The sequence below is a fragment of the Vulpes vulpes genome, chromosome 1, assembly GCF_048418805.1.
Source record: "Vulpes vulpes isolate BD-2025 chromosome 1, VulVul3, whole genome shotgun sequence".
Classification (NCBI taxonomy): Eukaryota; Metazoa; Chordata; class Mammalia; order Carnivora; family Canidae; genus Vulpes; species Vulpes vulpes.
Genome location: NC_132780.1, coordinates 184,209,048 through 184,237,017, shown reverse-complemented (window position 1 = coordinate 184,237,017; position 27,970 = coordinate 184,209,048). Strand labels below are relative to the sequence as shown.

At 35.4% G+C, this 27,970-nt stretch overlaps 2 protein-coding genes across 13 annotated transcripts in view; one reads left to right on the top strand and one right to left on the bottom strand.

Moving 5' to 3' along the window:
- Positions 1-7,063, top strand: part of MMS22L (MMS22 like, DNA repair protein) — a 128,486-nt gene extending 121,423 nt beyond the window's left edge. For all 3 annotated transcript variants that reach the window (XM_072737713.1, XM_072737720.1, XM_026002910.2), the window contains 3 exons: positions 671-767; positions 2,162-2,329; positions 3,023-7,063. In XM_072737713.1, the coding sequence (XP_072593814.1) occupies positions 671-767; positions 2,162-2,329; positions 3,023-3,104 (347 nt within the window). In that variant the 3' untranslated portion in view covers positions 3,105-7,063. The remainder of the gene's footprint in view (positions 1-670; positions 768-2,161; positions 2,330-3,022) is intronic.
- Positions 1-27,970, bottom strand: part of KLHL32 (kelch like family member 32) — a 275,868-nt gene that overhangs the window by 35,901 nt on the left and 211,997 nt on the right. For 8 of the 10 annotated variants that reach the window (XR_011997170.1, XR_011997169.1, XM_026002906.2 and 5 more), the window contains one exon: positions 6,082-10,205. The exons of the other annotated variants lie outside the window; for them this stretch is intronic. Coding sequence is in view for 6 of the 8 variants with exons in the window: in XM_026002906.2 (XP_025858691.1) it covers positions 10,044-10,205 (162 nt within the window). In the remaining 2 variants the exon portion in view is untranslated. Of the gene's footprint in view, positions 1-6,081; positions 10,206-27,970 lie in introns of those variants that run through there. 10 annotated transcript variants of the gene reach the window in all.

Below are 27,970 nucleotides of genomic sequence, written 5' to 3'. Positions count from 1 at the left end.
TGCCAAAACCAAAAATTTAGTAGCATTTGGAACATACTGAATTTTCTATTTTTCTTCTTGATATTTTTCCATTTTTATGTACAAATGCACAATTTTAAATGACTTGGTTAAATATTTAAAGAATACAAATGTCCTTTTTATAATTCACTGTCTTTCTTGAAAGGAAGAAAAAAAAAAGGAAGACAGCATCACAAATAGTTTATTTATATATATATCTTTGACTAATTGGGAGTGAAGGTAAATTGGTGGTGGTTTCTAATTTAAGAGAGTGGGAGGACTATGCCTATGAATATTAAAAAAATTAATCTGCTTGTCTGTAAATCAGCTGAATGATTAAAGGCTATCTTCTGTCAGTATGTAACTGCTTGTAGGATTAGGGTGTTAAAATGTTTTTGAGTATTTAAGAGACCTATCTTCACATATATTTTTTTCAGTTATAAGGTTATAAAAAATAGACTCAAGCTTTTTAGATTTTCTTAAAATGGGAGATGAGATATACTTTAGTAGAAAACAAACACTCATAACTATTTCATTTTGAAAAATAATAAGAAAAAGCTGTATAAACTTTAAGAAAACAACATATTTTTTCTAAATTAAGAGTGTTCATAAAAACGAGGATCCAGATGGTCAATTGAAACACAGTTTGTAATGCTATAATTTTTCCTCCTAGTTAAAAGGCTGGCCACAGAGAACCTGCAATACATGGTAAAAGCCTGCCAAGCGGGGTCAGAGGGAGAACCTGCCACCCAGCTGACTTCTGTGTTTAGGTAACTGGAAAATATGCCAACTGGCAGGGGGACTGTTGCCAGCCATTTGACAGCCAACATGTTTCTTAAATAACTAATTATCCAAAACATAATGTGTTACTACTTGTTATACTATTTGAATTATTGTATTTTTGGCAGTAGTTTTGTTGCATTGTGTTGTTTTATTAAAAAGACAAAAGTGCCAGGGAGGAAGATAGCTGGCTGACATAAAATTACCTGAGAATTGGTGATGAAGACTCCTACATGTATTTAAGAGAATGGGGATATGTGGGTCATGTTGACAGGTGCACAGGCCCTGAGAGCCACTAAACATGTTATTCAGGATCCAGTGTAGAAGTATGTCACTGGTTTTCTTAACTTGCTTTAGATACCGTAGACCCAGAAAGCTTCATTGTATTTCATCTGTGAGTAAGGGAGCAGACGTGATGTTAGTTCCCAAGAATAATAATGCAACTTGAGGAATGTTTTCTGTGTTTTGTGTTTTGTTGTTGTTTCCTGCCTTGCCTGCTCTAGAGTCTTCTGCTTTCTGTTAGGGCAGTATTTTTAAGTATTTCTCACAATATCTACCAGTTAACTTTTATTCTACATATCTCTGCCCTAGCACTACTGTGATAAATAATTCAAGTCCATTTTCTTCTGTGGATCTTTGATTCCTCAGTTTTTCTCATCACATCATTGGCATTTGTCAGTTGGTTACCATTTATTTAAATTGTGATCACATGAAATACATAGTGAATTTGTAAGAACTATTACCCCCCCCAAAAAAAGGGGAGGGGAAGAAACCTATAAAAACACAAAGAGGAGAGAAAAGATTTTATGTGAATGAAGATTGAATATTTATTATGTACAACTTACTGAGCTAGGTGGCTTTTATTTTGTTGGAGGAGTGGAAATTTTAGGGTTAAAGCATACAATTCTTTATATGGGTCTAAAATCTATTCACTTAAAGGATGTAAAAATATATATTATGAATAACTTGTTTCTCTCATTAAAATATTGTTTGATTTATCTAGATATATGAAGAACTAAGAAATACCTAGGAAACTGGACTCTTTTCCACATCCTTATCGCTCAGATTTTGACATGCAAAGAATAGCATGGGACTAGATTCTAATAGCATAGGACTAAGATTCTCTTCCTTATTCTCCTTCCTGAGATTCCAATTCTTCCCTTTTCCTACCAGTGTCATCCTTCTGGTCATGGTTCACACTGAAATAAACCATTCTGTCCTTAATTTTTAAATGTTATAAAGTCTTCATTAGGGCATCTGGATTCTTAAGGTAATCTTATGTGAAATGATCTTTCTTATGTTCACGTTACAGCAGAGTGTCCTATGGATAGCAGCCCATGGAGTTTCCCCAGAAGTAATCCTATGTAACTTGATTTACTTTCAGGCATTTTATCCAGGATTATGGTATGAGATATGATTATCAGATTTACAGCATTCTAGAAACAGTAGCAGCATTGGATCAGCAGGTTGTTATCCACTTGCTTTCTACCCTCACTCAGTCTCTGAAGGATTCAGAGCGGAAATGGGGCCTTGGCAGAAATATTGCACAAAGGTATATTTGGATCATTTTACATTTGTGGGCAATGATTACAAAATCTAGATTCATTTACTGAAGATGGTTTATTTTCCCATTCCTAAAAGTTTTGTGTATGTTCTTCAACTTGTTGAATGTTTCCATACTGCAATTGACATATCCATTCACATGTTGTTCTTTTCAAAGTGACCACCTTAGGTATTTCAGCAGTGCTGCTGTTGTTCAAAATATATTCAGTGCTCCTCATTGGGAAGGGGACTTGAGAGCCTCACATGTCTTGTTTTTGTATAAAATCCATGCTGGCAAATCTACCCTTTGAGGGATTCTTGGTCTACTGAATCAACTATATCATGTGTATCTAATGAGTAAAAAGAGTGACCCAATTAAATAATATGGTTTGAGGTGAAAAATAGTAATGATTAGGGCTTTTTTTCATATAGGCTTACAACCTAATTTCAGATTGTTCTGGACTATGTAAAATAATGCAACATCATGGAAATAGACCTATAGTTCCTAAAGAGGAGTCAGCGCTCATAAGAATTCATGTTCCAAGTTTGTTAAAGAATCAAAGTACTTTAAACACATAGTGTGGGCATGGGGGTGCTTGTGTGCAGACAGACATTCAGGTAGGCTCAATGTGTAAATACTTAAATGAAAAATAATGGAAAAGGTAATAAATACATCTATCCTCTTCTCTTTTTTCTTAAACAGGGAAGCCTATAGCAAACTTTTATCTCACCTAGGACAAGTGGGACAAGATGAAATGCAGAGACTGGAGAGTGATAATACCTAATATATTTTGTGATTTGCCTTCTCTCTTAACTGTCCAAAGCCACTTTGCACTCAGTTGTATAACATTCTGTTAAAAATGCTTTCAAGGATTTTTTTTCTTATATACCTGTAAGTATAAAGTACATAAATAAGGAAATAAAAGTTAAGTAAATGTATTATAGGACCTTTGGAAGTTGGCCAAATTGCATTCTCTTTTGAAGAGTTTATAGTTAAACTAATTTAAAGTAACTTTTTCTAACTGGGAGTGTTTCTGTGTATGTCTGTGAAGCAGGTTTGTACTGGTTGACCCTGGCCTTCTCACTGTAATATGACTTTCTGCCTTGTGAGTGATTTGTGTTTGTTTCTTACAAGTTATGTTTTACTATGATTTTTTTTTTCAGGTTACTTGGCTATTCTATGCTGATTTTTGTGAAAGGGGAGATTCAGGAGATAGGATCGTATGTTTGCCGTCTTTTGTAATACCATGTGTGAGGCAAGAGAATAAATATCCAGCACACTTAACTGTGCGGAATGAGGCAGGGTCTGGCTAAATTAATATACAGATAGCATGTAAGATATTTTAAAACTTAAGCCAGGAGTGTTTATGCTTAGGTTCTAACAATTGACAGATTTTTCTTCTCTAACCATCCTGTGTTTTTTGGAAATTTATTAAAACACATCAGGAGAAGTATAAATAAGAGCTTTTAAGAAAAGACAATAAATAATATTTCTAAAAATCTTAAGATTACAAATTAACAGAAGAGGTCTAGAAGTCAGCTGATTTATCTCCTTGCTCTAAGTTAGAGCCTCTTAATAATTTAGCATTTTATTTATTTACAGGAAACCAGTTTAGTTCCTTTAGCAGCTCTGTGTCTCAACTCTTTAACTATTTCATCCAGATTTTTATTTTACTGATTGGGCTTTTGTCCTTGACTCCATTTTGTGGTGAGCATTATTTGGTGAAAGAAATCCAGTCATAGTGTTAGGAACATTCCTAGGTCTCAAACCCCAGCTCTGCTTTATAAACTTGATCAAGTTACTTAGCCTTGTTAAGTTTCTCCATGGAGAAAAAAGAATAATATTCCTTTTTCTGTTTCACAGCATTATGGTAAAAATCAGTGGAATAATGTATGTGAAAATATATTGGTGACATATGTTCTGTTTGAGGCACAGGGACATGATCATTCATGCACAGAAGTAAAGAACACCTCTTAATTTTGTTCCACTGTCTCTAGTATGTCCTAGATGAATGATCCCCTTTTTCTTCAAACTTTGTCTTACATGTCATGTTTGCTAACCGTATAATAACTGTTTTCTTCTTGGGACTCCAGTCTTCTACTATTCCCTCCCTTTTCTGACTCAAGAAGTATCTTTAAAAATGAAATATATTACAATCAGTGAAATCTAGTCATTAGTCCTCTCCTAACTTTTCTCTGTGAATTCTAAGGGAGTACCTTTTGTTTTCATAACTTAACAGTCTATTTCTGCCCCCACCCAATCTATTCCACAGTCATTACTTCCACAAGCTGGATGAATAAAAGCCTCTTTAAGGTTACTTAATAGACTTCACAGCAATGAGTTTCTCTTTTTTATGATGGTGACTTATTAAGCCTATATCACTTGGCAAGTTTCTGCAAATGAAATTTAATCTGCTTAAGGTGATGCTTTTAAAGTAGTTATTTGTGTGTGTGTACATATATATTTGTTTTCCAAGTGGGATTGATATCTGAGAATCTCACTCCTGAGTATATGAAATGTTTAAGGCTGAGAAATGCTGCTTCTGAATCATGCATTAGGGTATATAGATCTGTAGATGCTAAGAATAAATAGTTTGTACTTCAAAAATCAAGAACAAAAAAAAATCTGTGACTGTACTTGTATTATATGTATATACATGAGTGTTTATTTATATATAAGTAAAGTCTTAAAGATACTTTTTTTAATTGAAGAAATTTTTGGACTCAGTTCATTTTCTTGAAAATCTTCACAGACCCATCACTTATTCACCTGAATAACCAATCATCTTTAGAGCTGCTGCTTCTACCACTGTAATGTCAGCCATTCTCTTTTAGTGATATCTAAGACTACGTTCTCATTTCTTATGTTCTTTGACCTTACGTTTGCATTTTCCTTTATCTTCTCAGCCCTTCTCAGTGGTGTTTGCTCCTTCCTACATCCTGTACTCTGAAAGCACCTTCATGTTCTTTCTTGTCCTCAGTGGTAAGATCTGGCCCTTCCCTCAGTCTCAAAATTCTTCTAGTAGTAAATTGATAACATCTACTTCTAGTACTAATTTCTTTCTAAACCCCTCTAGCCACTGGATCCTCCTGAAATCTCAAGGCAACATGTCAAGCTGCCCTTATCACCTGTTTTAAACTAGCTCTTGCCTTTCTTTTCTACCCAGGGGATACACTATTTTCCCAAGTTATTTAACCTTGAAACTTCAAAAGCAGCCTGGATTCTTACCTGTTCCCCACTTTCAGTAATCACCATGATGGGCTCTTGCTGTTCTTTTGTTTTTGTCATACTGGCCGTCCCAACTGTCTTTTGGATGCTACTGATCTCTTTCTTATCTCCCCATCTATGATCTCCTTTCCTGCAATTTAACCTCACACAGTGACTGACATTAGTGTTTCTAAAATATTATTTTCCTCGTTACTTTTCTGCTCAAGGACATCCACTTACTTCCCAGTGTCAGTAAGCTGACATTCATACCTCTCAGAAAGTCAGGAGACTTTGCCATCTGACTCTGCCTTTCCTGTGTAAACTGAACTCAAGCAGATTAGAATGCCTTAGAACATCTGAAGGCCACGTTCAGTCTACACTCTGAGCCTCATTCATTTTGCCAGCATATAACACCAACCTTTCTATAGAAGCCTAATCTTAAGACACTAAAATAGGAAGACAGTTAAAATATATTTTAGATATATGAGTATTCCAGTCAAATTTCTGTAAAGTATCAGATGGAATGTAAAAGAGATGATTGAAGGACAACAGGGTGATAGAAGGACTTTATTAGACATTCAGATTTGGTTATGATTTAAATTTTAATTGAACATTTAATTATGTTTTCATGGGGGAGTAAAAAACATGGAATACGATCTCTGTACAAAAATCACTCAGTATTGAATTCATTTGCATTAGAAGAGTTTCATAGTTTAAAACTTTTATATCTTTATTCCTAGCATATTTTTTCTTAAGCATATTTGACTTTTCCTACCTGGACATCTATATAAAAAATACTTATCTATAGATTGTGTGTTCCTTACCCATTATTATTATCTTCTTCCATGCTTTGTCACAAATTTTTAAAACGACTTTGTTCTTAAAGAATTACACATACTTTAACAGTCTTTGACAGTTTTTATTTTTAATTCCCCTTTGTTAAGATAATCTGCTGTATAAAAATTTGACAAGCTTCTGCAATTGGGAAAAGCCTCTAGGAAACCCACCTTCCCTAAATCCTATAGACTTTATGTAAACCTTACATTTTCCAAAAACTGATCTCCTGCCTACTCTCTTCTAAGGTTAAAAATACTACCTTGTCAGTCAAGTGTAGAGTACACCAATATAAATACCATGCCTTGCTTAAAACAGTTGATTTGGGAAGCTAGCAAAGTAGCATATTCTTTCAGATATTTAACAATATGTAAGATTTGTATTAGGATTCTGTGATGATCTATATTGGTAAGGTTAACAAAGAAGTACCACATGGTTGGAATTAAATAATTTCTGCTTATTAAAGTTTTTGGTGTGTTAATAGTTATCCAACTTACTGCATTTGTGATATGTGCTTTCAGAAAAATTCTGGGCCTTCTTGTTATATATTAATGTTTATAAGTTAAATATGCCTATAATAATGATATATAATTTTTAAATGTATATATTTAATTTGCACTTCATCCATGAATATTCCACTTCCTTTTTTATGAGAGATTGACTATTTGAAAACCAAAATAAAAATGAGCCATGTTACCTGAAGGAATAATTTCTATCTTACTCCTGTTGTTTTTATATTCTGTGGTAAAACAATAGAAAGTTTTTCAGTTACTGCAGTAGCTGAAAGAGATACAATATACGTGTGGTTAAACTGTGAGAAAAATATGAAGAGGAAAAGCAGGAAAAATAGCCTAATCATAACTTAAATAGGAATTTTGTTACGAAGGATCTAAGGAATTTACTGCACTTTACAAATACATTATTTTTGAGATTAATGTCTTTGCTGGCTTTTCTTCCTACACAAAGGAACACTGCAAATATCTATGTGGTATTGTGTAAAGTCAAGTCTTAGAATGATGTTTAAAGGTGTTAGAAGTTTCATGATCTTCCAACAGAAATTCAAATTAGCATAATTTAACTACAAATACAATATGGTCTATAATTTTGGAGAGTAAAAATGAAGATGAATACTATAGCTCACTTAAATGGAAAATATATATTTAAATAATTTCAATGGAATTTGGTTATCTGACCAAACATAGTTTTCTAGAATTTTTATTAGCTCTTACTATTAGTGATTTGAAGAGAATGATCAAATCATAATAAGTGTTCTGGATTTTATTTTTCCTTGGAGAGGAAAGTTGCACTTTGGATTCTATTCTCTGGCTATAGCATAAAAAGATGTTTTCAAAAACTATGCAAAACTTTAAAGTTCTCTGAGTTCAATTCTGTAATATTAGTGAATAACACATAAAGTTCACCCAACAAGGGGTTTGATAATAATATGCTGATTTGTTTTAAGCGAATAGTTAAAAATCTATATAGAAACTATCAGGAGTAATTTCAGGCTACTTTTTCATTATTAGTCAGGAAAACTTATTTTTTAAAGATTTTATTTATTCATGATAGACATAGAGAGAGGGGAGGGGGGCAAAGACACAGGCAGAGGGAGAAGCAGACTCCATACCAGGAGCCCAATGTGGGACTCCATCTTGGGACTCCAGGATCACGCCCAGGGCCAAAGGCAGGTGCTAAACCGCTGAGCCATCCAGGGATCCCAGGAAAACTTATTTTTAGACCATTTCCTTTTCATTCATTGGATATAGGATTTGGGATTGCAAATGTAATGATTTTTATAAGGTAAATAGCTGGCAGTAAATTCATTTGTCAAGTAAAATTTTAGTAAAACTGAAATACTTATTGTTTAGGTTCTTGTTGAAAGCTATCTGAAATACTGGAGTCATTTTCCTGACTTGGTAAGGAATTTAAAATATTTAGTTTACATGATCTATACCCTTTAAAGAGACTGTCATCCTTCTAAATATCAATAATCAGTATCAATGTTCACTTTTCAGAACTGTAAAATTAAGATGTTTTGGCTAAATCTCTGGGAAGCTTTTTAGTTATTTTTTTTTTTCCTTACCACAGTCCCTCTTCCTATTCTTATAATCTGAATAACCAGATTATTTAGAAATCAAAATTTTTAGGTAGAACAGTGTATAACATTAGTGAATTTTGTATTTAGGATGAAAAAGGGTTGATGTTTTTATTCACTTCTGAGTGGTTACATGAATAAAATGACAGTTTCCTTGTAAGGTAAGGATTGCTAAATAATTGAACTGTGCAGAAGGAAAAAAGTCTCCCTTTTAGTAAAGGTGACTTAGATCCTAACAAGATTAGGAAAAGGGAAAAATTCAAATTATACTTCCTGAATTTATGTTCAAATGTGATTGAATTTTATTTTATATATGTATTTTTTACTATAGACAAAGCAATTCCAAAAACCTCACCTAAATAAGAATTTTTATGCATTATTAAAAGTATGTAGTAATAAAATATGTATTGGTGGTGGTGAAGAATCCCACAAGTGCTCAAGATTGACATAACCTTTAACAAAGTAGAAAAACTTTTATTAGAATTACCAAGTCTAGGTTCAGATTTATGTCAGAGCACTTTATGGCACCAAAATTAGTACAACTAATTTTTTTTGAGCTTTAAAATGTCATTTTTCACTAAGTGAGTTTAAACGAGAGGTTTAAATTATTATTTGAAGCAAGAATTTGTACAGACTTGGGAATCTTTGGCTTTGGTAAACTCCCCTTTTCCTAATTAGCATCTCTTTCACATGTGTATCAGAATCATTTATTCCATTGCATGTGTTTCAAGTTCTGTTTAGTAATTTTTAATTTTGAAAATAATCTCCCCATTCAGTTACAAGGTTCTAGAGATAGTAAAATATCTTGTAATTTGAGTAACTTTTTTTTTATTAAATGAAGCACTTGAGAGGGCATTTGCCTAATCTTCACAACATTCATTCATTCACATTCATTCTTTCCATGAATTAACATGGAAATCCATGATTATCCTCCTTAAGTGTGGGAAAACAAGTCATGAAAAGTAAGCACCTAGCCCAAGGTCACAGATTAACCAAGCCGAAAAATATGGCTATCTGACTGCTATTCCGGTGTACTTCTATACCTTCCGGTGTACTTGTATATCTTGAATAAAATATGGCATTTAAAATTTTATGATGTCGTAATGCTGAGTCTATACTGAGTGGGTCTGCATAATGTTAAATTTTTAAAAGAGAAATTACAAACCCAGGTTTAAGGAATAAGGGGATTAACTACTGAATATTTTTTAAAGACCACTGATGACAGTACTTATGAAATAAATTCCTTCCTAATATTGTCCTGTTTTTCTAGACAGCACTGATTAGAAAAAGTATACAAAGAAGGCTATAAAGACCCATGGAACAAGTATGGACCATTAAGTTGGCACTAAGCTACACCACAGTAAAAGTCATATATATTGTATACTGACACACAAAGAAAAGGGTGACAGGAGTTTTCGGTAATGTATTTTAGAAAACGGTTCATTTTTTGCTAATTTTTATCTGAATATAAGACATAGAAAACAAAACAAGGAAGCATTGAGCACTGGGTGTTTTCATGCCCAGTATCCAAAAGTGAAGCTTTTCTTTCCCTTCTGTTCATGATAGTTATTAACAAAGCATTCGCTTTCAGATGGTCCCAATCCTGTGATGAGGCACTTGAAGAGTCTGAAGGTTAGGGCATGTGAAATATGGAGCTGGAAGGAAGCATGCTGCTATTCCATTGGAAGCAAAAGGGAGTGTAGGCCCATAGAATACTTCTTCTTTGCCTTCTCTACTTATATCCACTACCTACAAAAGAAGAGAAGCCTGAATGTCAAAGATGATTGCTCAAAATAATTTGAGCATAAATATAGAAGTATACACATAAAAGGATGCCTGCAGTTGAATTCAGTAATGCCACCATGACCATACGTACCTTAGGCATTGGTTTTTTTTCCCCCATCACAGTATGGTATCAGAAATATATATTAAGATCCAGGTAAGTGCTATTATATACATTTATATATTTGATTGTCTACATAATTTGTTGATAAAAGTTTATAATGATTTAATCTTTAGAACAGTGATGAGGTAGGTAGCTTTTTCCTCCTTTAATAAAAAGGTCTTGTGGCTTTAAGCAACACATTATACCAGATGGACCTAACATATCCATCCAAAAACACTGGAATACACATTATTTTCAAGTGTACCTACAATATTCTCCAGAAAAGATCACATATTAGGCCATAAGACAAATCTCAAGAAATTTAAAAAGACTGAAATCATATCAAGCATCTTTTCTAACTACAACACTACCTAGAAATAAGTTACAAGAACTGGAAAACTACACAAACACAGAGGCTTAACAACATGGTACTAGATCAATCCGTGAATGGAAAAAATATTCATTGAGCAAAATGTAAATGACCACCTTATGATACAAACTCTACACCTAAAGATCTAGAAAAAAAAGCCCAAAGCTAGTAGAAGGAAGCAAGGAATAAAAGGAATGAGAAGAGCAATAAAAGAACTTATTAATGAAAAGATAGGCAAAATTAATAAACCTTTACCCAGACACATCAAGACCCAAATCAGGAATGAGGGAAGAGAAGTAACAGCCAGCACCACAGATATACAAAGGATTGCAAGAAACTACTATCAAATTTTTATGCCAACAAATTGTACACCCTAGAAGAAATGGATAAATTCCTAAAGACCTACAATCTTCCAAAACCAATTCAGGGAGAAATAGAAAATATAAACTGACTGATTACCCATTCAATTTCATTACTAGTAAACAACCAACAACAAAAATCTGGGACCAGATGGCTTCATAGGTGAATTCAGCAAACATTTAAACAAGAGTTAATGGCTGTTTTCCTCAAACTATTCCACAAAATAGAAAAGTAAGGAAAATATCCAAATATATTCTGTGAGGCCAATATTAACCTGATACCAAAACCAGACAAAAACCTTACAAAAAGACAAAAAGCTACAGGCCAGCATACATCATGAACCTAGTTGCAAAAAATGCTGAACAAAATACTAGCAAACTGAATTTACCAATACATTAAAAAAAAATCTTTCACCATGATCAAATGGGATTTATTACAGAAATAAGTGTTTCAATATTCACAAGTAAATCAATGTGATATATCACATTATGAGGAATGACTAAAAATCATATCACCTGAATAGTTGCAGAAAAAGCATTTGACAAAATGCAACATCCATTCGTGATAAAAACTCAACGAAGTGGGTTTAAATATACCAAAAAAATAATAAAGAGAATATACCTCAACATGATAAACCAAATATGAGACACCCACAACCCAACATCATACTGAAAAGTGAAAAACTGAAAGCTTCCCCTCTAAGACCAGCAACAAGACAAGAAGTTCCACTCTCACCACTTTTATTAAACATAATACTGGACGTTCCAGCTGCAGCAATCAAAAAGGGAAGGTATCTAAATTGTTAAGATAAACCAAAAAAAAAAAAAAATGTAGAAAGATACATATTTTCTAATTCTAGAAGACTACCGATGAACAGATAAATGTAGTTATTAGTAAAGTTGCAGGGTACAAAATTAAGATACAGAAATGTGTTACATTTCTAGCAGCAGAAAGAGAAATTAAGAAAATCCCATTGGAGGACGCCTGAGTGGCTCAGTGGTTGAGCGTCTGCCTTTGACTGAAGGTGTGATCCTGGAATCTGGGATTGAGTCCCACATCAGGCTCCTCCCTGCAGGGAGCCTGCTTCTCCCTCTGCCTGTGTCTCTGCCTCTCTGTGTGTGTCTCTCATGAATAAATAAATAAATCTTAAAAAAAAAATCCCATTGGAGGGTAATCCAAGATGATGGCTTATGAAGACTGAACTCATCTCCTCCACAGACATACCAGATATAAGCCTATCTGGAGCAATTCCTCCTGAGGGAGAAGTGAGAGCTGACTGAACAGCTTCTGCACAAAAGATAAACGACAACTCCAAGAGAGATAGAGATATAGTAATGAAGATAACCCACGGTCCCAGCAATGCAAATAGCAATGGGGAGGGATAGTACTAAGGAACTGTGAACAGATGTATCTTCTCTGGGGCACAGAATGAAAGCCACAAACTAAAAGCAACTAGACTGTCAAGGATCCAACTCCCACCGTCAAACAGGAAAGCAGGGAGAACTCTCTGCATTGGAGGTACCACTCTTTACATTCCCTGTCCACCTTGTTAGCATAGACAGGAATAGGGACCAGACCCCCTAGCCAGCCTACTGATTCAGTGAGTCCCTGGCCTCTAGATCAGAGCAAGCCATCCCAAGAAGATAGCCTCCAGCTTGTCGCATACCAAGACACCCCTGCTCAGCACTCATTACAGCTACAGCCATCTTGCCAAGGTGACACAGGCACAAAGCATTGTGGAACACTCTAGGCACACACTAATTTAGCTTCTAATGTCTTGCTACATTATGACACCCCCAGCTCAGAGCTTCCAGATTTATGTGCACAGAGCATCCCAGGATCCCCAGTCTGCACCCTGCCTCAGCTATCAGCCACCTGCCCAGGGCAAACCCTGCATCAAATGCCTTGGGACAACCTAACCCATACCAGCCATGTGTCTAGTTGCCCTACCAGAGCATCTCATGAACTAAGCATTCCAGGACACCCCAGCATGCACCCAGTTCAGATACAGCTCTCCTCTCAAGGCACCTATTGTATGTGGCACCCCAGGATGCCCCAAACTACACTACACCTTGGCTTCAGCCCCTGCATAGAGTGGCAAGGACACCCCAGCTTGCACCCCTCTTTGCCTCCACCTAACCTACAGGTGCCCACCATTCAGAGAATCCCCCATCACCCTCCAGTTTGCATTAACTTTGGTTTTAGCTATCCTGCCAGGGCATCCTCTGGAGATGTGTGGAGAGTCACAGGAATACCCTGGCCCATGCCCATGCCCACTCTCAGTTCCAGCCATCCCTTTAGGGAAGCCCCAGCACTGAGGGCCCCAGGACCATCAAGCCCATGCCAACCGCAGTTCCAGCCAGCCAGTCACTGGACACACATGTCTACATAGGAAAGGACCATACACAAGACCATTTCTTCAATGTTAGAAGTAGCTGTTCTACCTAATTTGTAGGAACAAAAAGAAAGGCAATATGTGGAGGCAAGGAAATATGCTCCAAATAAATATGATAAAACCTCAGAAAATTAACTAGATGAAATAGAGAATTAAATATAATGGTCATCTCCATCAGGTAGATTGGTTATAAGGAAACTAACTGTACTACAGAGAAGAATGGAAAAACTCCGTGAAAATCTCAAGAGAAGGAAAATACAAAAAAATCAGAGCTGAGAATATAATAAGTAAAATATACACTAGAGGGGATGAACAGTGTCTTTAGATTTATTCACTTATTTTAGAGATAGAGTCCACACATTAGCAGTGGCAGAAGGAGAGGGCAAGAATCTCAAGTAGATTCCCTGCTGAGCATGGAGCCCAACATGGGGCTTGATCTCAACCCCAAGACCATGACTTGAGCCGAAATCAAGAGTCAGACATTCAACCAACATTCAACAGTGTCTTTATTACCCCCACCCCAAGGACTTTATTTGACAGAACACAAGAGAGCACCAGCTGAGGGAGTGGAAGGGGGAGAAGTAGGCTCCCTACTGAGCAGGGAGCCAGATGTGGGGCTCAATTCCAGGACCCTGGGATCACAAGATGAAGGCAGCTGCTTAACTGACTGAGCCACCCAAATGCCCCTCTAATAAGGTCTTTAAAATGGTATGTTAGACCAGATGGATACATATAGAACATTCCATCCAAAAGCAAGAGTTTTAGTGCACATGGAACATTCTCTAGAATGTCATAGGCTAAAGATCATAGGCTAAACCACAGTAAGCTTAAGAATGAAATATTATGCATCTTTTCTGCCCATAGTGGTATGAAAGTAGAAATCAATAACAAGAAAAAAAAACCCACAGATACATGGAGGTTAAATAAAATGCTACTACATGACTGGTAGATTAATGAAGTATTCACACACACACACACACACACAATTAAAAAATATTTGAGGACTAATGAAAACACCACAGTCAAAAATCCTAGAACAGCTTTCAAAAGAGGGAAATTTATAGTGATCTAAGACTACCTCCAGAAACAAAAATCTCAATCTAATTTACATCTAAAGAAATTAGAAAAAGAGCAAACAAAACCCAATGTTAGAAGGGAATAATAAAGATCAGAGCATAAATAAGTGAAATGGAGACTAAAAGAAAAGATCAACAAAACCAAGAGCTAGGTCTCGAAAAGATAAAATTGAAAGAAAATTAGACTTAAGAAAAAAACACAAATAGAATTAAAGAAAAGTAACCTGATACCACAGAAATAAAAATACTATGAATACTATGAAAATTTATATGCCAAAAAACTAGACAACCTGGAAGAAATGGATAAATTCCTAGAAACCATTTCAAAAAAGAAGAGTCAATACCTATTGTCCTCAAACTATTCCAAAAAAATAAGAGGAAGGAAAGTTTCCAAACAGATTCTATGAGACTAGCATTGCCCTGATACAAAAATCAAAAATACTATTAAAAAGAAAAAAGAAACCTACAGGCCAGTATCCCTGATGAACATAAATGCAAAAATCATCAACAAAAGATTAGCAAGCTGCATTCAACAATACATTAAAAGAACCATTCACCACAATCCAGGGGATTTATTTAAAGGATACAAGGACAGTTCAATCTTTGTAAGTCAATCAGCATGCTGTATCACACTAATATACACAATGATAAATATTGTGATCTCAGTAGATACAGAAAGAGCATTTAATAAAATTCATGTTTCAGATAAAAATTAACAGTGGATTTAGAGGGAACATATCTCAATAAACGACAACATGAAACCCACAGCAAAGATGTTAGTCAATGAGGATAAACAGGGATCCTGGGAGGCGCAGCGGTTGGGCGCCTGCCTTTGGCCCAGGGCGCGATCCTGGAGCCCCGGGATTGAATCCCACATCGGGCTCCTGGTGCATGGGGCCTGCTTCTCCCTCTGCCTGTGTCTCTGCCTCTCTCTCTCTCTCTCTGTGTGACTATCATGAATAAATAAGTTTTTAAAAAAATCTAATGAGGATAAACAGACTTTTCCTCTATGATCAAAAATAATGGAAGAATGTCTACTCTTGTCTCTTATTCAGCATAGTACTGAAGTCCTGACCACAGTAATTAGAAAAAAGAAAAAAGGGCATACAGATTGGTAAGGAAGAAAATTAAGTTGTCACTGTAGCACTGAAGTTGCAGGATATAAAATGAATACTCAAAAGTGAGTTGCATATCTGTACACTAATAATGGAGTAGCAAAAAAATTAATAATTCAAGTTACAATTCTACCAAAATTCTACCAAATACCTAGTAGTAAACCTAACCAAGGATTTGAAAAACTTGTATACTGAAAACTGCAACAGTCATGAAAGAGAATAAAGACAACACAAGTATAAAGATACACTGTGTTCATGTACTGGGAGCATTAGTATCTCTAAAATGTTTAAGAAACCACAAAAGATCCTGAATAGCCAAGGAAACAATGTTGAAGAACTAAGCTGATGGTATTGCAATGCAAGATTTTAAGACCTACTATAAAGCTGTCATGGTAAAAACAATGTGGTTTTGGCACAAAATAGACACATGGATTAATGGAACAGAATAGAGAGCCCAAATAAAAGTCAACACTTATATGGTCAATTAATCTACAATAGAAGATGAAAAATACATGTTGGAAGACAGTCTGTTCAATAAATGGTGTTGGGACAACTGGACTACTACAAAAGAATGAAACAAGACCCTTTCTTACACCACACACAAAAATAAACACAAAATGCATTAAAGACCTATGTGGGAGACACGAAACTAAAACGTGTAAAAGAAAACAGGCAGTAATCTCTCTGACTGTGACCTTTGCAACATTTCTCTAGATATGTCTCCTGAGGCAAGGGAAACAAAACCAAAAGTAAAGTATTGGGACTACAGGGGAAAAAAATTTTTTTTGCACAGCAAAGTAAACCATCAACAAAGCCAAAGATATTTTTAAATGACATAGCTTTTAAAGGGTGAATGTCTAAAATATGTGAAGAAATTGTACATCTCAACACCAAAAGAACCAAACAATCTGATTAAAACAATCGTAAAGGACCCGAACATTTTTCCTAAGAAGACATACTGATGGCAAGCACATGAAGAGATGCTCAACAACAGTAATCATCAGAGAACCACAAATCAAACCCACAATGAAGTATTACCACACCAGTCAGAAGGGCCAGTATCAAAAAGACAAGAACCTGTGAAGAAAAGGGAATCCTAATGCACTGTTGGTGGGACGACCGTGCAGTCACTGTAGAAAACAGTATAGAGGTTCCTCAAAAAATTAAAAACAAATACCAGAAGAGCCAGTGGTTCCAATACTATTTACTGAAAGAATACAAAAACACTAATTTAAAAAGACACATGCACCCATATGTTTATCGCAGCATTATGTATGTATATATAGCCAAGATATGGAGGCAACAGAGTGTCCCACTGATAGATGAAGAAGTGGTATGTATGTACAAGAAATATTCAGCCATAAAAAGATATTCCCATTTGGGACAACATGAGTGAACCAAGAGTATTATGCTAAGTGAAATAAGTTAGAGAAACACAAATATAATATGATTTCACTTATATGTGGAATCTAAGAAAGAAGCAAAAACAGACCCATAAATACTGAGAATAAATGGATGGTTGTCAGAGGGGATAGAGTGGGACATAAGCAAAATAGGTGAAGGGAAGTGAGAAGTATAGGCTTCCAGTTATAGAATAAATCAATCACAAGGGTAAAATGCACATCATAGGGAATGTAGTCAACAGTATAATAATGGCATTGTAGGGTGACAGATTGTAGCTATACCCATGGTGACCATAGCATAATGTATAAACTTGCTGAATCACTGTGTTGTACACCTGAAACTAATTCAACCGTCAAGAATATTGCAATTAAAAAATCTATAATTGCAACAAAAAGAATAAAATAACCGAGGAAAAATCTAAGAAGTGAAAGACCTGTACTCTGTAATCATATATAAAACACCAGTGAAAGAAACTGAAGATGAGAAAAATGGACAGATATACCATATTCATGGTTCAGAAGAACAGTGTTAAAAAATCCATACTGTCCAAAGTAATCTACAGATTCAGTGCAATCCCACAATATAGACACAGATCAATGGAAAAGAATAGAAAGTTCAGAAATAAACCCATGCTTAAATGGTCAGTTAACCTACAACAAATGGGGCAAGATACACAATGGGGAAAAGACAGTCTATACAATAAATGGTGCTGGGAAAACTAGACAGCTACATGCAGAAGAAACTGGATCACCTTCTTACACCCCACACAAAAATACACTCAAAATTCATTTAACACCTAACAGTGGGGCCCAAGACAATATAAATCTTAAAAGAAAATATAGTAATTTCATGGATATCAGTCATAGCCATATATTTATGAATAGGTGGTCTCAGGCAAAGGAAACAAAAGCAAAAATAAACTATTGAAATTTTACCAAAATAAAAAGCTTTTGCACAGCAAAGGAAACCACCAACAAAATGAAAAGGCAACCTCCTGAATGGAAGAAGATATTTGTAAATAATCTAGCTGATAAGCGGTTGATATCCAAAATATATAAAGAACTTCTACAACTCAACACAAAAAGAAAATTTTAAAATGATCGGAAGACTTGAACAGACATTTTTCCAAAGAGCACAGAGAGACTGCCAATACACACTTGAAGAGGCTCATCATTAATCATCAGGGAAATACAAATCAAAAACCACAATGAGACATCACCTCACACCAGTCAAAATGGCTAGTATTTTAAAAAGTTCTAAGAAGTGTTACTGAGGACATACAGAATAAGGAGGAACACCCTGCATTACTGTCAGGAATGAAAATGTGCAGCCACATTATCCATTATGTGGATAACATTACAGAGGTTCCTTAAAAAATTAGAAATACCAAATGATCCAGTAATTCCACTGCTGGCTATTGACCCAAAGAATATGAAAACAGTAATATGGAAAGATATATGCACTCCTGTGTTTATTGCAGCATAGTTTACATAGCTAAAATGTGGAACAATCTAGGCATCCATTAACAGGAATGGATAGAGATGCGATTGTACATACATACATACATGCATACACAAATGGAATATTACACACATAAGAATAAACATCTTGCCATTTGGGACAACATGGATGGATCAAGAGGGTATTACACTAGTGAAATAAGACAGAGAAACACAAATACTGTATGATTTCACTTATATGTGGGCTCTAAAAACACACAAATGAATAAACAAGGATATTAGACTTGTAAGTACATAGAACAAACCGGTGGTTGCCAGAGGGAGAAGTGAGCTAGCCAAACAGGCAAAATAAAGCAGATTAAGAGGCACAAACTTCCAGTTACAAAATAAGTCCTGAAGCTGAAAAGTACAGGATAGGGCATACTGTCAATAATGTAGTAACCTTATATGGTGACAGATGATAAGTATGGTCATCATGGTGAGTACTGAGTAGTGTATAAAATTTCAAATTAATATGAACTAATACTCTCAAAAAAATAGTATGAACTAATATAACGTATGTCACATAAAACTAATATAACATATGTCAATTTAATTTTTTATATCTTACACTACTTAAGTAACTTGCCCAAATTTGTTAGCATTATGATATGTTGGTTTACAAATCCTCATCTGTAAAATGAAGCAAACATCAACCCTGCAGCTTTGTTCTGAGAATTGGTGACATCTAGCATAGTATCTAGGACACAGAATATTATAGCAAAGCTAAGTAGCAGATTGAAAATCAATTGGGTCTGGATATTTTCCGCCAGTTATTTCCCTTTTAAGCTGGAGTTAATCTCTTTTGTTATATGGAAGAGTCTCTTTGTTAGTCTGGACCTGCTGTCACCTCACTGAAGCCTGCTTAATTTTAATAGAAGTCTTTAACTTACAATGGAGTGATGTTCCAAGAAACCCATCATAAATTAAAAAGATCAAAAGTCAAAAATATATTAAATACACCTATCAAACATCATAGCTTAGACAAGTTTGACTTGAAATGTGCTCAAAGCACTCACCTTAGCCTACAGTTGGGCAAAGTTATCTAACACAAATCCTATTTTATAATAAAATATTGAGTAGGGACAACTGGATGGCTCATTTGTTTGTCAACTCCCTTGCTCAGGTCATGATCTCATGGGTCGTGGGATCAAGTCCCGCATCAGGCTCCATGCTCAGCGGGGAGTCTGCTTGAAGATTCTCTCCCTCTGCCCCCTCAACTGTGCACACTTGCTCTAAAGTAAATATTTTTAAAAATAATAAAGGGTTAAGTATCTCATGTAATTTATTGAATATTAAACTGAAAGTGAAAAACAATGGTTGTGTGTTTACCGTCATGGTTGTGTGGCTGCCTAGGATCTGTGGCTCGCTGCTACTGTCCAGCATCATGAGCATATTGTACTATATATCACTAGCCTGAAAAAAGATCAAAATCCAAAATTCAAAGTATGGTTTCTGCTGAGTATTGCTTTTGCACCACTGTAAAACTGAAAAATCATAAGTCAGCCATCATAAGTTAGAGACCATATGTGTATTAGAAAAATTATTTCTTAAAGAAAGGTGGTCATATCCTACTTGTCAAACCCATCAGGCCCTTTCCAGCCCTCAATCTTCTTAATCTATCTTCATTTGACCTTCCTCTAACCTCATTTGAAACCTTTCATCTCTTGGATTCCATGATTTTAAAAAAGTTCATAATTGACACTATCCTGTTGCTATCCACCTTTGGTCCTCTTTTTTCCACCTGCATCCTAAGTGTACATGTGCCTTATTATTCCCAACCAGAGACCTCTTGGTACTTTTCTTTAATGATCTTGTCCACTGCTGCCTTCATCTATCACTAAGCTGAATAATTAAGGTTTTAACTATAAAAACACATTCTTTAGATGAAAGGGGCCCTTGTCATTTGGGGATCCAAGTTCATAAAGAGAGAAATCACTACAGCCTAAAATAAAATATCAAACTCCTTGCTATTTTTTCCCTCATTTAGATATTCCATCCCGTTTGTTGAACAAAATATACTACTAGCTCTAATTTAAAAAAAAAAATTATGCAACCTATAAACTTTTTTTTATGGTTCTCTTTTGTTGATTTGTGCATCATCCTACAGTACCACATTTACAGTTGTTTTGACTGGGTAGGGCAAGTCGCCTTCATTTAGTGTTCAGAAACTTCTTATTTTTATACATTTAACTTTCTTAGAGAAACTTTAAGATCAATCTGACAACATTATCTCCCTACCCTAAGAGAAAAAGGAAAATCCCAATGGGATTTTGATTAGTATTTCATTAAATATAGAAAACAGAGACCTTTCACTATCTCAGTGATATAAGGGTAAGTATTGTCTTCAATGTATAAAGAAGAAATTTAGATATTGAGAAAGTTCACTGACTTGTTCAAGGTCATACAGTAAGTGGCAGAGCCAATATGTGAGCTCATGGTTCCAACCAAAGAGAGAACAAAGATTTTGTGCCATTCACAATATCCCCTCCACAACAATACATTTTTAGAAGACAAAATGTCAGTTGAGGTCATCATCTAGAGAGCTATTGTCTCATTCCCTGGGCCAATGGAGACTGCATATGTTAAACAGATGTAATTTATTTAATCTGTGAGAAGGGAAAAGAAGTTTTGGCAGTATTTCTCTAAAACACTCCCCTGTAAACTGCCAGAGAGAAGGCGTTTGGGAGAACGAGGTGCCAGCTTGGCAGCATATCCTCCAGCCAAAAGGAAGTAATTGTAAATGAAGAGTAGTGGAGGTGATCTGGAAATACAGACTAATCACTTGCACACTTATGCAGCTGCTCCCTTATGTGCTGCTCATCATCCACAGCACATCAGGTTAGAGTCAACCCCTGTGCCAGATGATTCTTGCACACCCAGTAATTAACAAGAGCACTTTCCTTATGAATCTATCCTCAGTTTTCTCCATGAGTTATTACCAACAAGTCCAAATCTCAGTCTTTAAACAAGCATTAACTTAAGAGCATCTCAGTTTTTCCCTTGTTTGCATAGCCCTTGTAATGGATCAAGGAGTCTATGCTAAGTCAAGTAGTAGAAGGAAATAAAATAGTATACTTTCTCGCTATCTAAAATGCTTCATCCCTATGTGGCTGAATCCTACAAGTGACAAAGAAGCTTTGATTAGAGTTCAGAAGGGCAGCCTAAAGAAACTGGTTATTTTCTGGTATTTTCAATAGCAAAAAATGACCTTAGTCCTTCTGGACATTAAAGGACCAATCTCTGAACTGTCCCTCATTAATCTTAGCTATGCCCTTAGAATCCAAGGATTATATATATCAATGTGTGACTAATGAAAAATTTAATCTTTTATATATAAGTATATATATATTTATTAATCTTTTATATTTTTAATGTGTTTTCTCTACCACATTTTCCTGTACTTTTCAACCTGTTGATGAGACTGAAATTCCTAAGTACAAATCACCATTTTCTCAAAAACATTATTACACTCTCTCATCTATGGATAGATATTCTTCCTGCAAGTAGTAAAGAAGTAGCTTGCTTCTGAACGTATAAGTAGTCTCTCCAGGGAAGCCTCGGTCGCCCAGCAGTTTAGCGCCACCTTCGGCCTGGAGCGAGATCCTGGAGACCCGGGATCAAGTCCCACGTCGGGCTCCCTGCATGGAGCTTGCTTCTCCCTCTGCCTCTGTGTGACTCTCATGAATAAATAAAATAAAATCTTATAAAAAAAAAAGTAGTCTCTCCAACCATCAATATATTACTATTATTTAACCAAAATAAATGGTCCCTTAGTCATGCCTAAAGTAAGCAAGTATTTGAAATTGTGCAACTACCATTCAGAATGAATGATAATACAACCTGTAACCAGTTGTCAATAACTAAAATAAAACATGATAAATGACAAAATGTAGTCTGTGAAGACTTCCATTCCAAACATCTCTTTAAGTCATGATTCAAATGCTTAAATGGACACGTGTTACCCACAAATAGTAAAGGCTCTTAAAGGCCTTTATCAAATGTGTACTACGTAGGACCACTGTGCCAGCATGGGAATAAACACATTTTCAAAATGATTGATTTTGTACATCAAAATGGCTGTTAGAACACAGAACTAACTATAATTTTGACTTTCTAAGAAAGCAAATTTATTAGGACTTATGGAGAAGGTTGCAGAGTGAGATGATCCTAGTTTCACCTTGTCCTCTGGATACACCTAGATAAGACCCAAATCAGTGTAAATAACCCAGAAAATGACCAAATACTCTCAATAAGTAAATGTAGACAAAGGCCACATGGAAGAGGGAAGGAAGGGTGGAGATGTGATTGGGAGCCAAAGTAATATGCAGGGCTGTCTGCAGGTGGAAGCAATGCTATAGGCACAAGAAGGGAAAGTGGTAGACCATACACCAGGTATCCCAAACATGGAGAACCTACACTGGGAAGTCAAATCCCCATAACATTTGGCCTTGAAAGCCAGAGGGGCTTTACTTCTTGAGTTCTTAAAATTAGTGGGGCTTCACATATAGAACTTTGACAAACAGCTCAGCTCTGAAAAAACAGGATGGGGATTAGAAATGGAGTCTCCATCCTTAAAGATAAAGTGTAACTGCCCCACTGAGATACAGTATAGAAACAGTAGTTTGAAAGATCCTTGGGGAATATGAAATAGAGATTTTTTTATCAATATCAGAGCAGGTACTAGAGGGGCAGAGATCTTTGGGAGATTTCTCTGGGGACAAAAGACCTGGCAGGTGTCATTTACCTTCCCTGCCCCCTAGCCTAGATACATAAACACATGGCAAGAATCAACTCAGCATAGAGTCCATCTAGCTTGCTAAGAGCTCTTCCTACCACTGCACTCTCCTGCAGCCCCTGCATTCTGGCTTCAGTAGGAATTTTCAAAGTAGCTAGACTTTCTCCCAAAGCAGAACAGTGCAAACCTTGCTAACATCACAAGTACCACCCCCATGCCCACCTCCACATTCTCCTGTGAACCCACTCCTTCCAACACACTCTCAGCAAAAGTCCATCCAAAGTGGTTCCATGAGTGTGGCAGTATACAAGCATCCCCAACAGGAGTCAGCACCACCCCAACACCTTCCCAGGAACACCACAACTGTCCTGGGGAAAGGGGAAGAAAACCACACAAACCATTTAAAGTACTGCTCCGGCAGTGGGCTGGGATTGCATATCTGGTCTGACCACACATCTCACCCACCAACAAAAGCTTCTCAGGAAACAACACAAGAAGAGCACCCTGCAGTTCAGTGCTACTGTACTCTAACAAAAACCTGGCCTGACCCAGCTGAAACTCAAGGTAAACTGACTGGCCCAGTAACAACACAGAGAGCAAACACTGCCTACAGTAGGCAAAGAGAGCCACTAAAGGAGACCAGGCTAATGGCAAATGTAGCTCAGCCACAAGAGTAAGGCACACACAACACACACAGGAGACATCCCATGAAGTATCAGGTTCTGATGAACAGGCAATATTGCACTACATGGCATCACAGAGCCTCTTCTTTAGAAGGCCACTACTTTTAAGAGCAAGAGACATAGCTGACTTTCCTAACACATAGAAACACAGAGTTAGACAAAATGAGGAGACAGAGTAATATGCCCAAAATGAAAGAACAAGACAAAACCACAGCAAGAGACCTAAGTGAAACATATAATATGCCTCCTAGAGTATTTAAAGTAATAATCATAAGATACTGGACTTGAGAAAAGTGTAGAGGAAACAGATATCCAAGTCTGGGGAACACAAAAAGTTTCAAACTAGATGAATCCAAGGATGTCAACACCAAGACACATAATTAAAATGTCAAAGATTAAAAATAAAGAGAATTTTTAAAAACAGCTAGAGAGAACCACCTGTTTGTGTACTAGGAAAACCCCAGAAGGCTATCAGTTGATCTTTAAGCAAAAACTTTGTAGGCAGTAAGAGAGTGGCATGATATATTCAAAGTACGAAAAGAACAAATCTACCACCAAGAATATTCTACCGGACAAGGTTATCATTCAAAACGGAGATGAGATAAAGAGTTTCCCACAAAAACAAAATTTAAGAGTTCATCACCACCAAACCAGCCTTACAAGAAATGTTAGAGACTTATTTAAGTGGGAGAGGCCATAATTACTATTCTAATAATGAAAGAAAAAAATGTAATGAGTATACACTAAAGGCACTAGATGAATCACTAAAATCTAATAAGAAGGCTAAAACACAAAAGTGGTAAAATCAATAATAGTTAGCTAAGGGGATTCACAAAATAAGAAGATATAAAATATGACTATATACATAAAATATGTAAAGGAGAGTAAAATAAACTTCTTGTAGAATATGTTCAAACTTAAGTGACCATCAATTTAATATAAGTGGCTATATACTTAAGATGTTGTATATGAACCTCATAGTAAACAAAACTAAAAATTATAATAGATACACAAAAAATAAAAAGAAAGCCAAGCATTACACTAAAGAAAGCCATCAACCACACAAAGAGCAAGAAATAAAGTAACAGAGGAATTACAAAAACAACCAGAAAAGAATAAAATGGAAAAATGCTTACCTATCAATAATTACTTTAAATATAAATGCTCCGTAAGTTTCAAACAACATAGAGTAACAGAATAGATTGAAAGAAAAAAAGACCCATCTACTTGTCACCAACAAAAAAAAAATCACTTCGGACCTAAGACATACACCATACAGCCTGAAAGTGAAGGGAGGCAAAAAGATACTCCATGCAAATAGAAGCAAAAAAAAAAAAAAGACCAGGAAATAATAGTTATATCAGACAAAATTGACTTTAATACAAATGAGACAAACAAGGGAATTATATAATTATAAAAGGAATCAGTCAAACAAGTAGAGATAACAATTGTAATTATCTATGCACCCAATATTGGAGCACCTAATGCATAAGATAAGTATTAAAAGACATAAAGGGAGAAATTGACAGTCATAAAATAATAGTAAGGGACTTTACCCACCTACAGCAATGGATTGACCATGCAGGCAGAAAATCAATAAGGAAACAGTATCTATGAATGACATATTAGACTATATATACACAAAACATACTCTCCAAAACCAATAGGAAACAGATTTTTTTTCAAGTGCTCATGGAACATTCTCCAGGACAGGTCACATTTTAGGCCACAAAAGGGTCAGTATTTTTAAGACTGAAATCTTATCAAGCATCCTTTCTGACCAAAACAGTATGAATCAAGAAATGACAATTACAAGAAAATTACAAGAAAAAGCACAAATACATAAAGGCTAAACAACATGCTATTACACACCTCATCGGTCAATGAAGAAATCAGAGAAGAAATGAAAAAATACATGAAGAGAAATGAAAATTAAAACAACAGTCAAAAAAAATAGTCAAAAAATTTTGGGACACAGATAAAGCAGTTCTAGGGGGAAATTTATGGTGATACAGGGGAACCTAGAGAATAAGAAAAATCTATGATAATTTTACATCTAAAAGAAATAGAAAAAGATAAGCAAAAAAAAAAAAAATGTCAGAGCAAAAATAAATGAAAGACCAAAAAAGAAATAGAAAATATGAACACAATGAAGAGGTAGTTCTTGAAAAGATAAACAAAAATCAACAGACCTTTAGTCAGACTCATCAAGAAAAAAATAGAATTCAAATAAAAGTTATAACTGACACCACAGAAATAAAATTATAAGAAACTACTATAAAAATCATATGCCTACAAATGGGACAACACAGAAAAAACAGTAAATTCCTAGTAACATACAATCTTACCAAACTGAATCAGGAAGAAATAAAAAATATGAACAGACCAATTACTAGTAACAAAACTGAATCAATAATGGAAAAAACTCTCAACAACCAAAAGCCCAAGAGCAGATGAGTTCACAAGTGAAATCTACCAAACATTTAAAAAAGAGTTAATCACTATTATTCTCAAAATATTCTAAAAAGTAGAAGAGGAAGAAAAACTTCCAAATATACTCTAGAAGGCCAGCATTATCCTGATACCAAAACCGGATGAAGACATTACAAAGAAAGAAAACTACAGGCCAATATCATAATGAAAAGAGACACAAAATTTTTCAATAAAAGACTGGGTGTCTGGCTGGCTCAGTTGGCTGAATGCCCAACTCTTGGTTTCGGCTCAGGTCATGATCTCAGGGTCATGAGATTGAGCCTGTGTCAGGCTCTGAAATCAGTGGAAAGTCTGCTGGATTCTCTACCTCTCCCGCTACCCCACTCATATTTTCTCTCAAAAAAAAATAAATCTTTAAAAATTCTCACCAAAAGATTAGCAAACCAAATTCAACAATATAACAAAAAAATTCATCATAATCAAGAGGGATTTATTCTAGAGATGCATGGATGATTCAATATTTACAAATCAATCAGCATGATACACCACAGAACAAAATGAAGAATAAAAATCATATAATCATCTCAGTAGATGCAGAACAAGCATTTGGCAAAATTCAACAACCCTTCATGATAAAAACACTCAACAGAGTTTAGAGAGAACATAACAAAAGCCATATATTACAAACCCCAGTTAACATCATAACTCAACGGGGGGAAATGGGGAGCTTTTCCTCTTGATCAGAACCAAAACAAGGAGTCTACTCTTGCCCTTTCTGTTCAACATAATAATGGAAGTCCCAGCCACAGCAATTAGAAAAGAAAAAGAAATACAAGGTATCTAAGCTGGTAAGGAAGAATTTAAGTTGTCACTATTTGCAGGTGATGTGATTCTATACATAGAAAACTCTAAACATTCCATCAGAAAATTATTAAAACTTATAAATGAATTCAGTAGGGTTGCAGAATACAAAATTAACATGCAAAAATGTTTTGCATTTCTATATACTAATAACAAAGTAGTAGAACAGAAATTAAGCAGACAATTCCATTTACAGTTGCACCAAAAGGAATAAAATACATTTGAATAAAGTTAACCAGGAAGATAAAAGACCTGTACTTTGAAAACTATGAAACATTAATTAAAAAGATTGAGGATAACACTAACAGATGGAAAGATATACCATGTTAATGGATTGGAAGAATTAAGATCATTAAAATGTTCATACCATCCAAAGCAATCTACAGATTCAATGCAATCCTATCAAAAAACCAAGAGTATTTTTCACATAACTAGAGTAATAATACTAAAATTTGTATGGAATCATAAGAGGCCCTTAACAGCAAAAGCAATTTTATGAAAAACAAACCTGGAGGTATCACAATCCTAAATTTCAAGATATACTATAAAGCTACAATAGTCAAAACAATTTGGTAGTGGCACAAGAATAGACAATAGATCAATGTAATAAGATAGAGATCCAAAAATAAACCCACACTCACAAGGTCAATTAATCTATGACAAAGGAGGCAAGAACACACAATCAAGAAAAGACA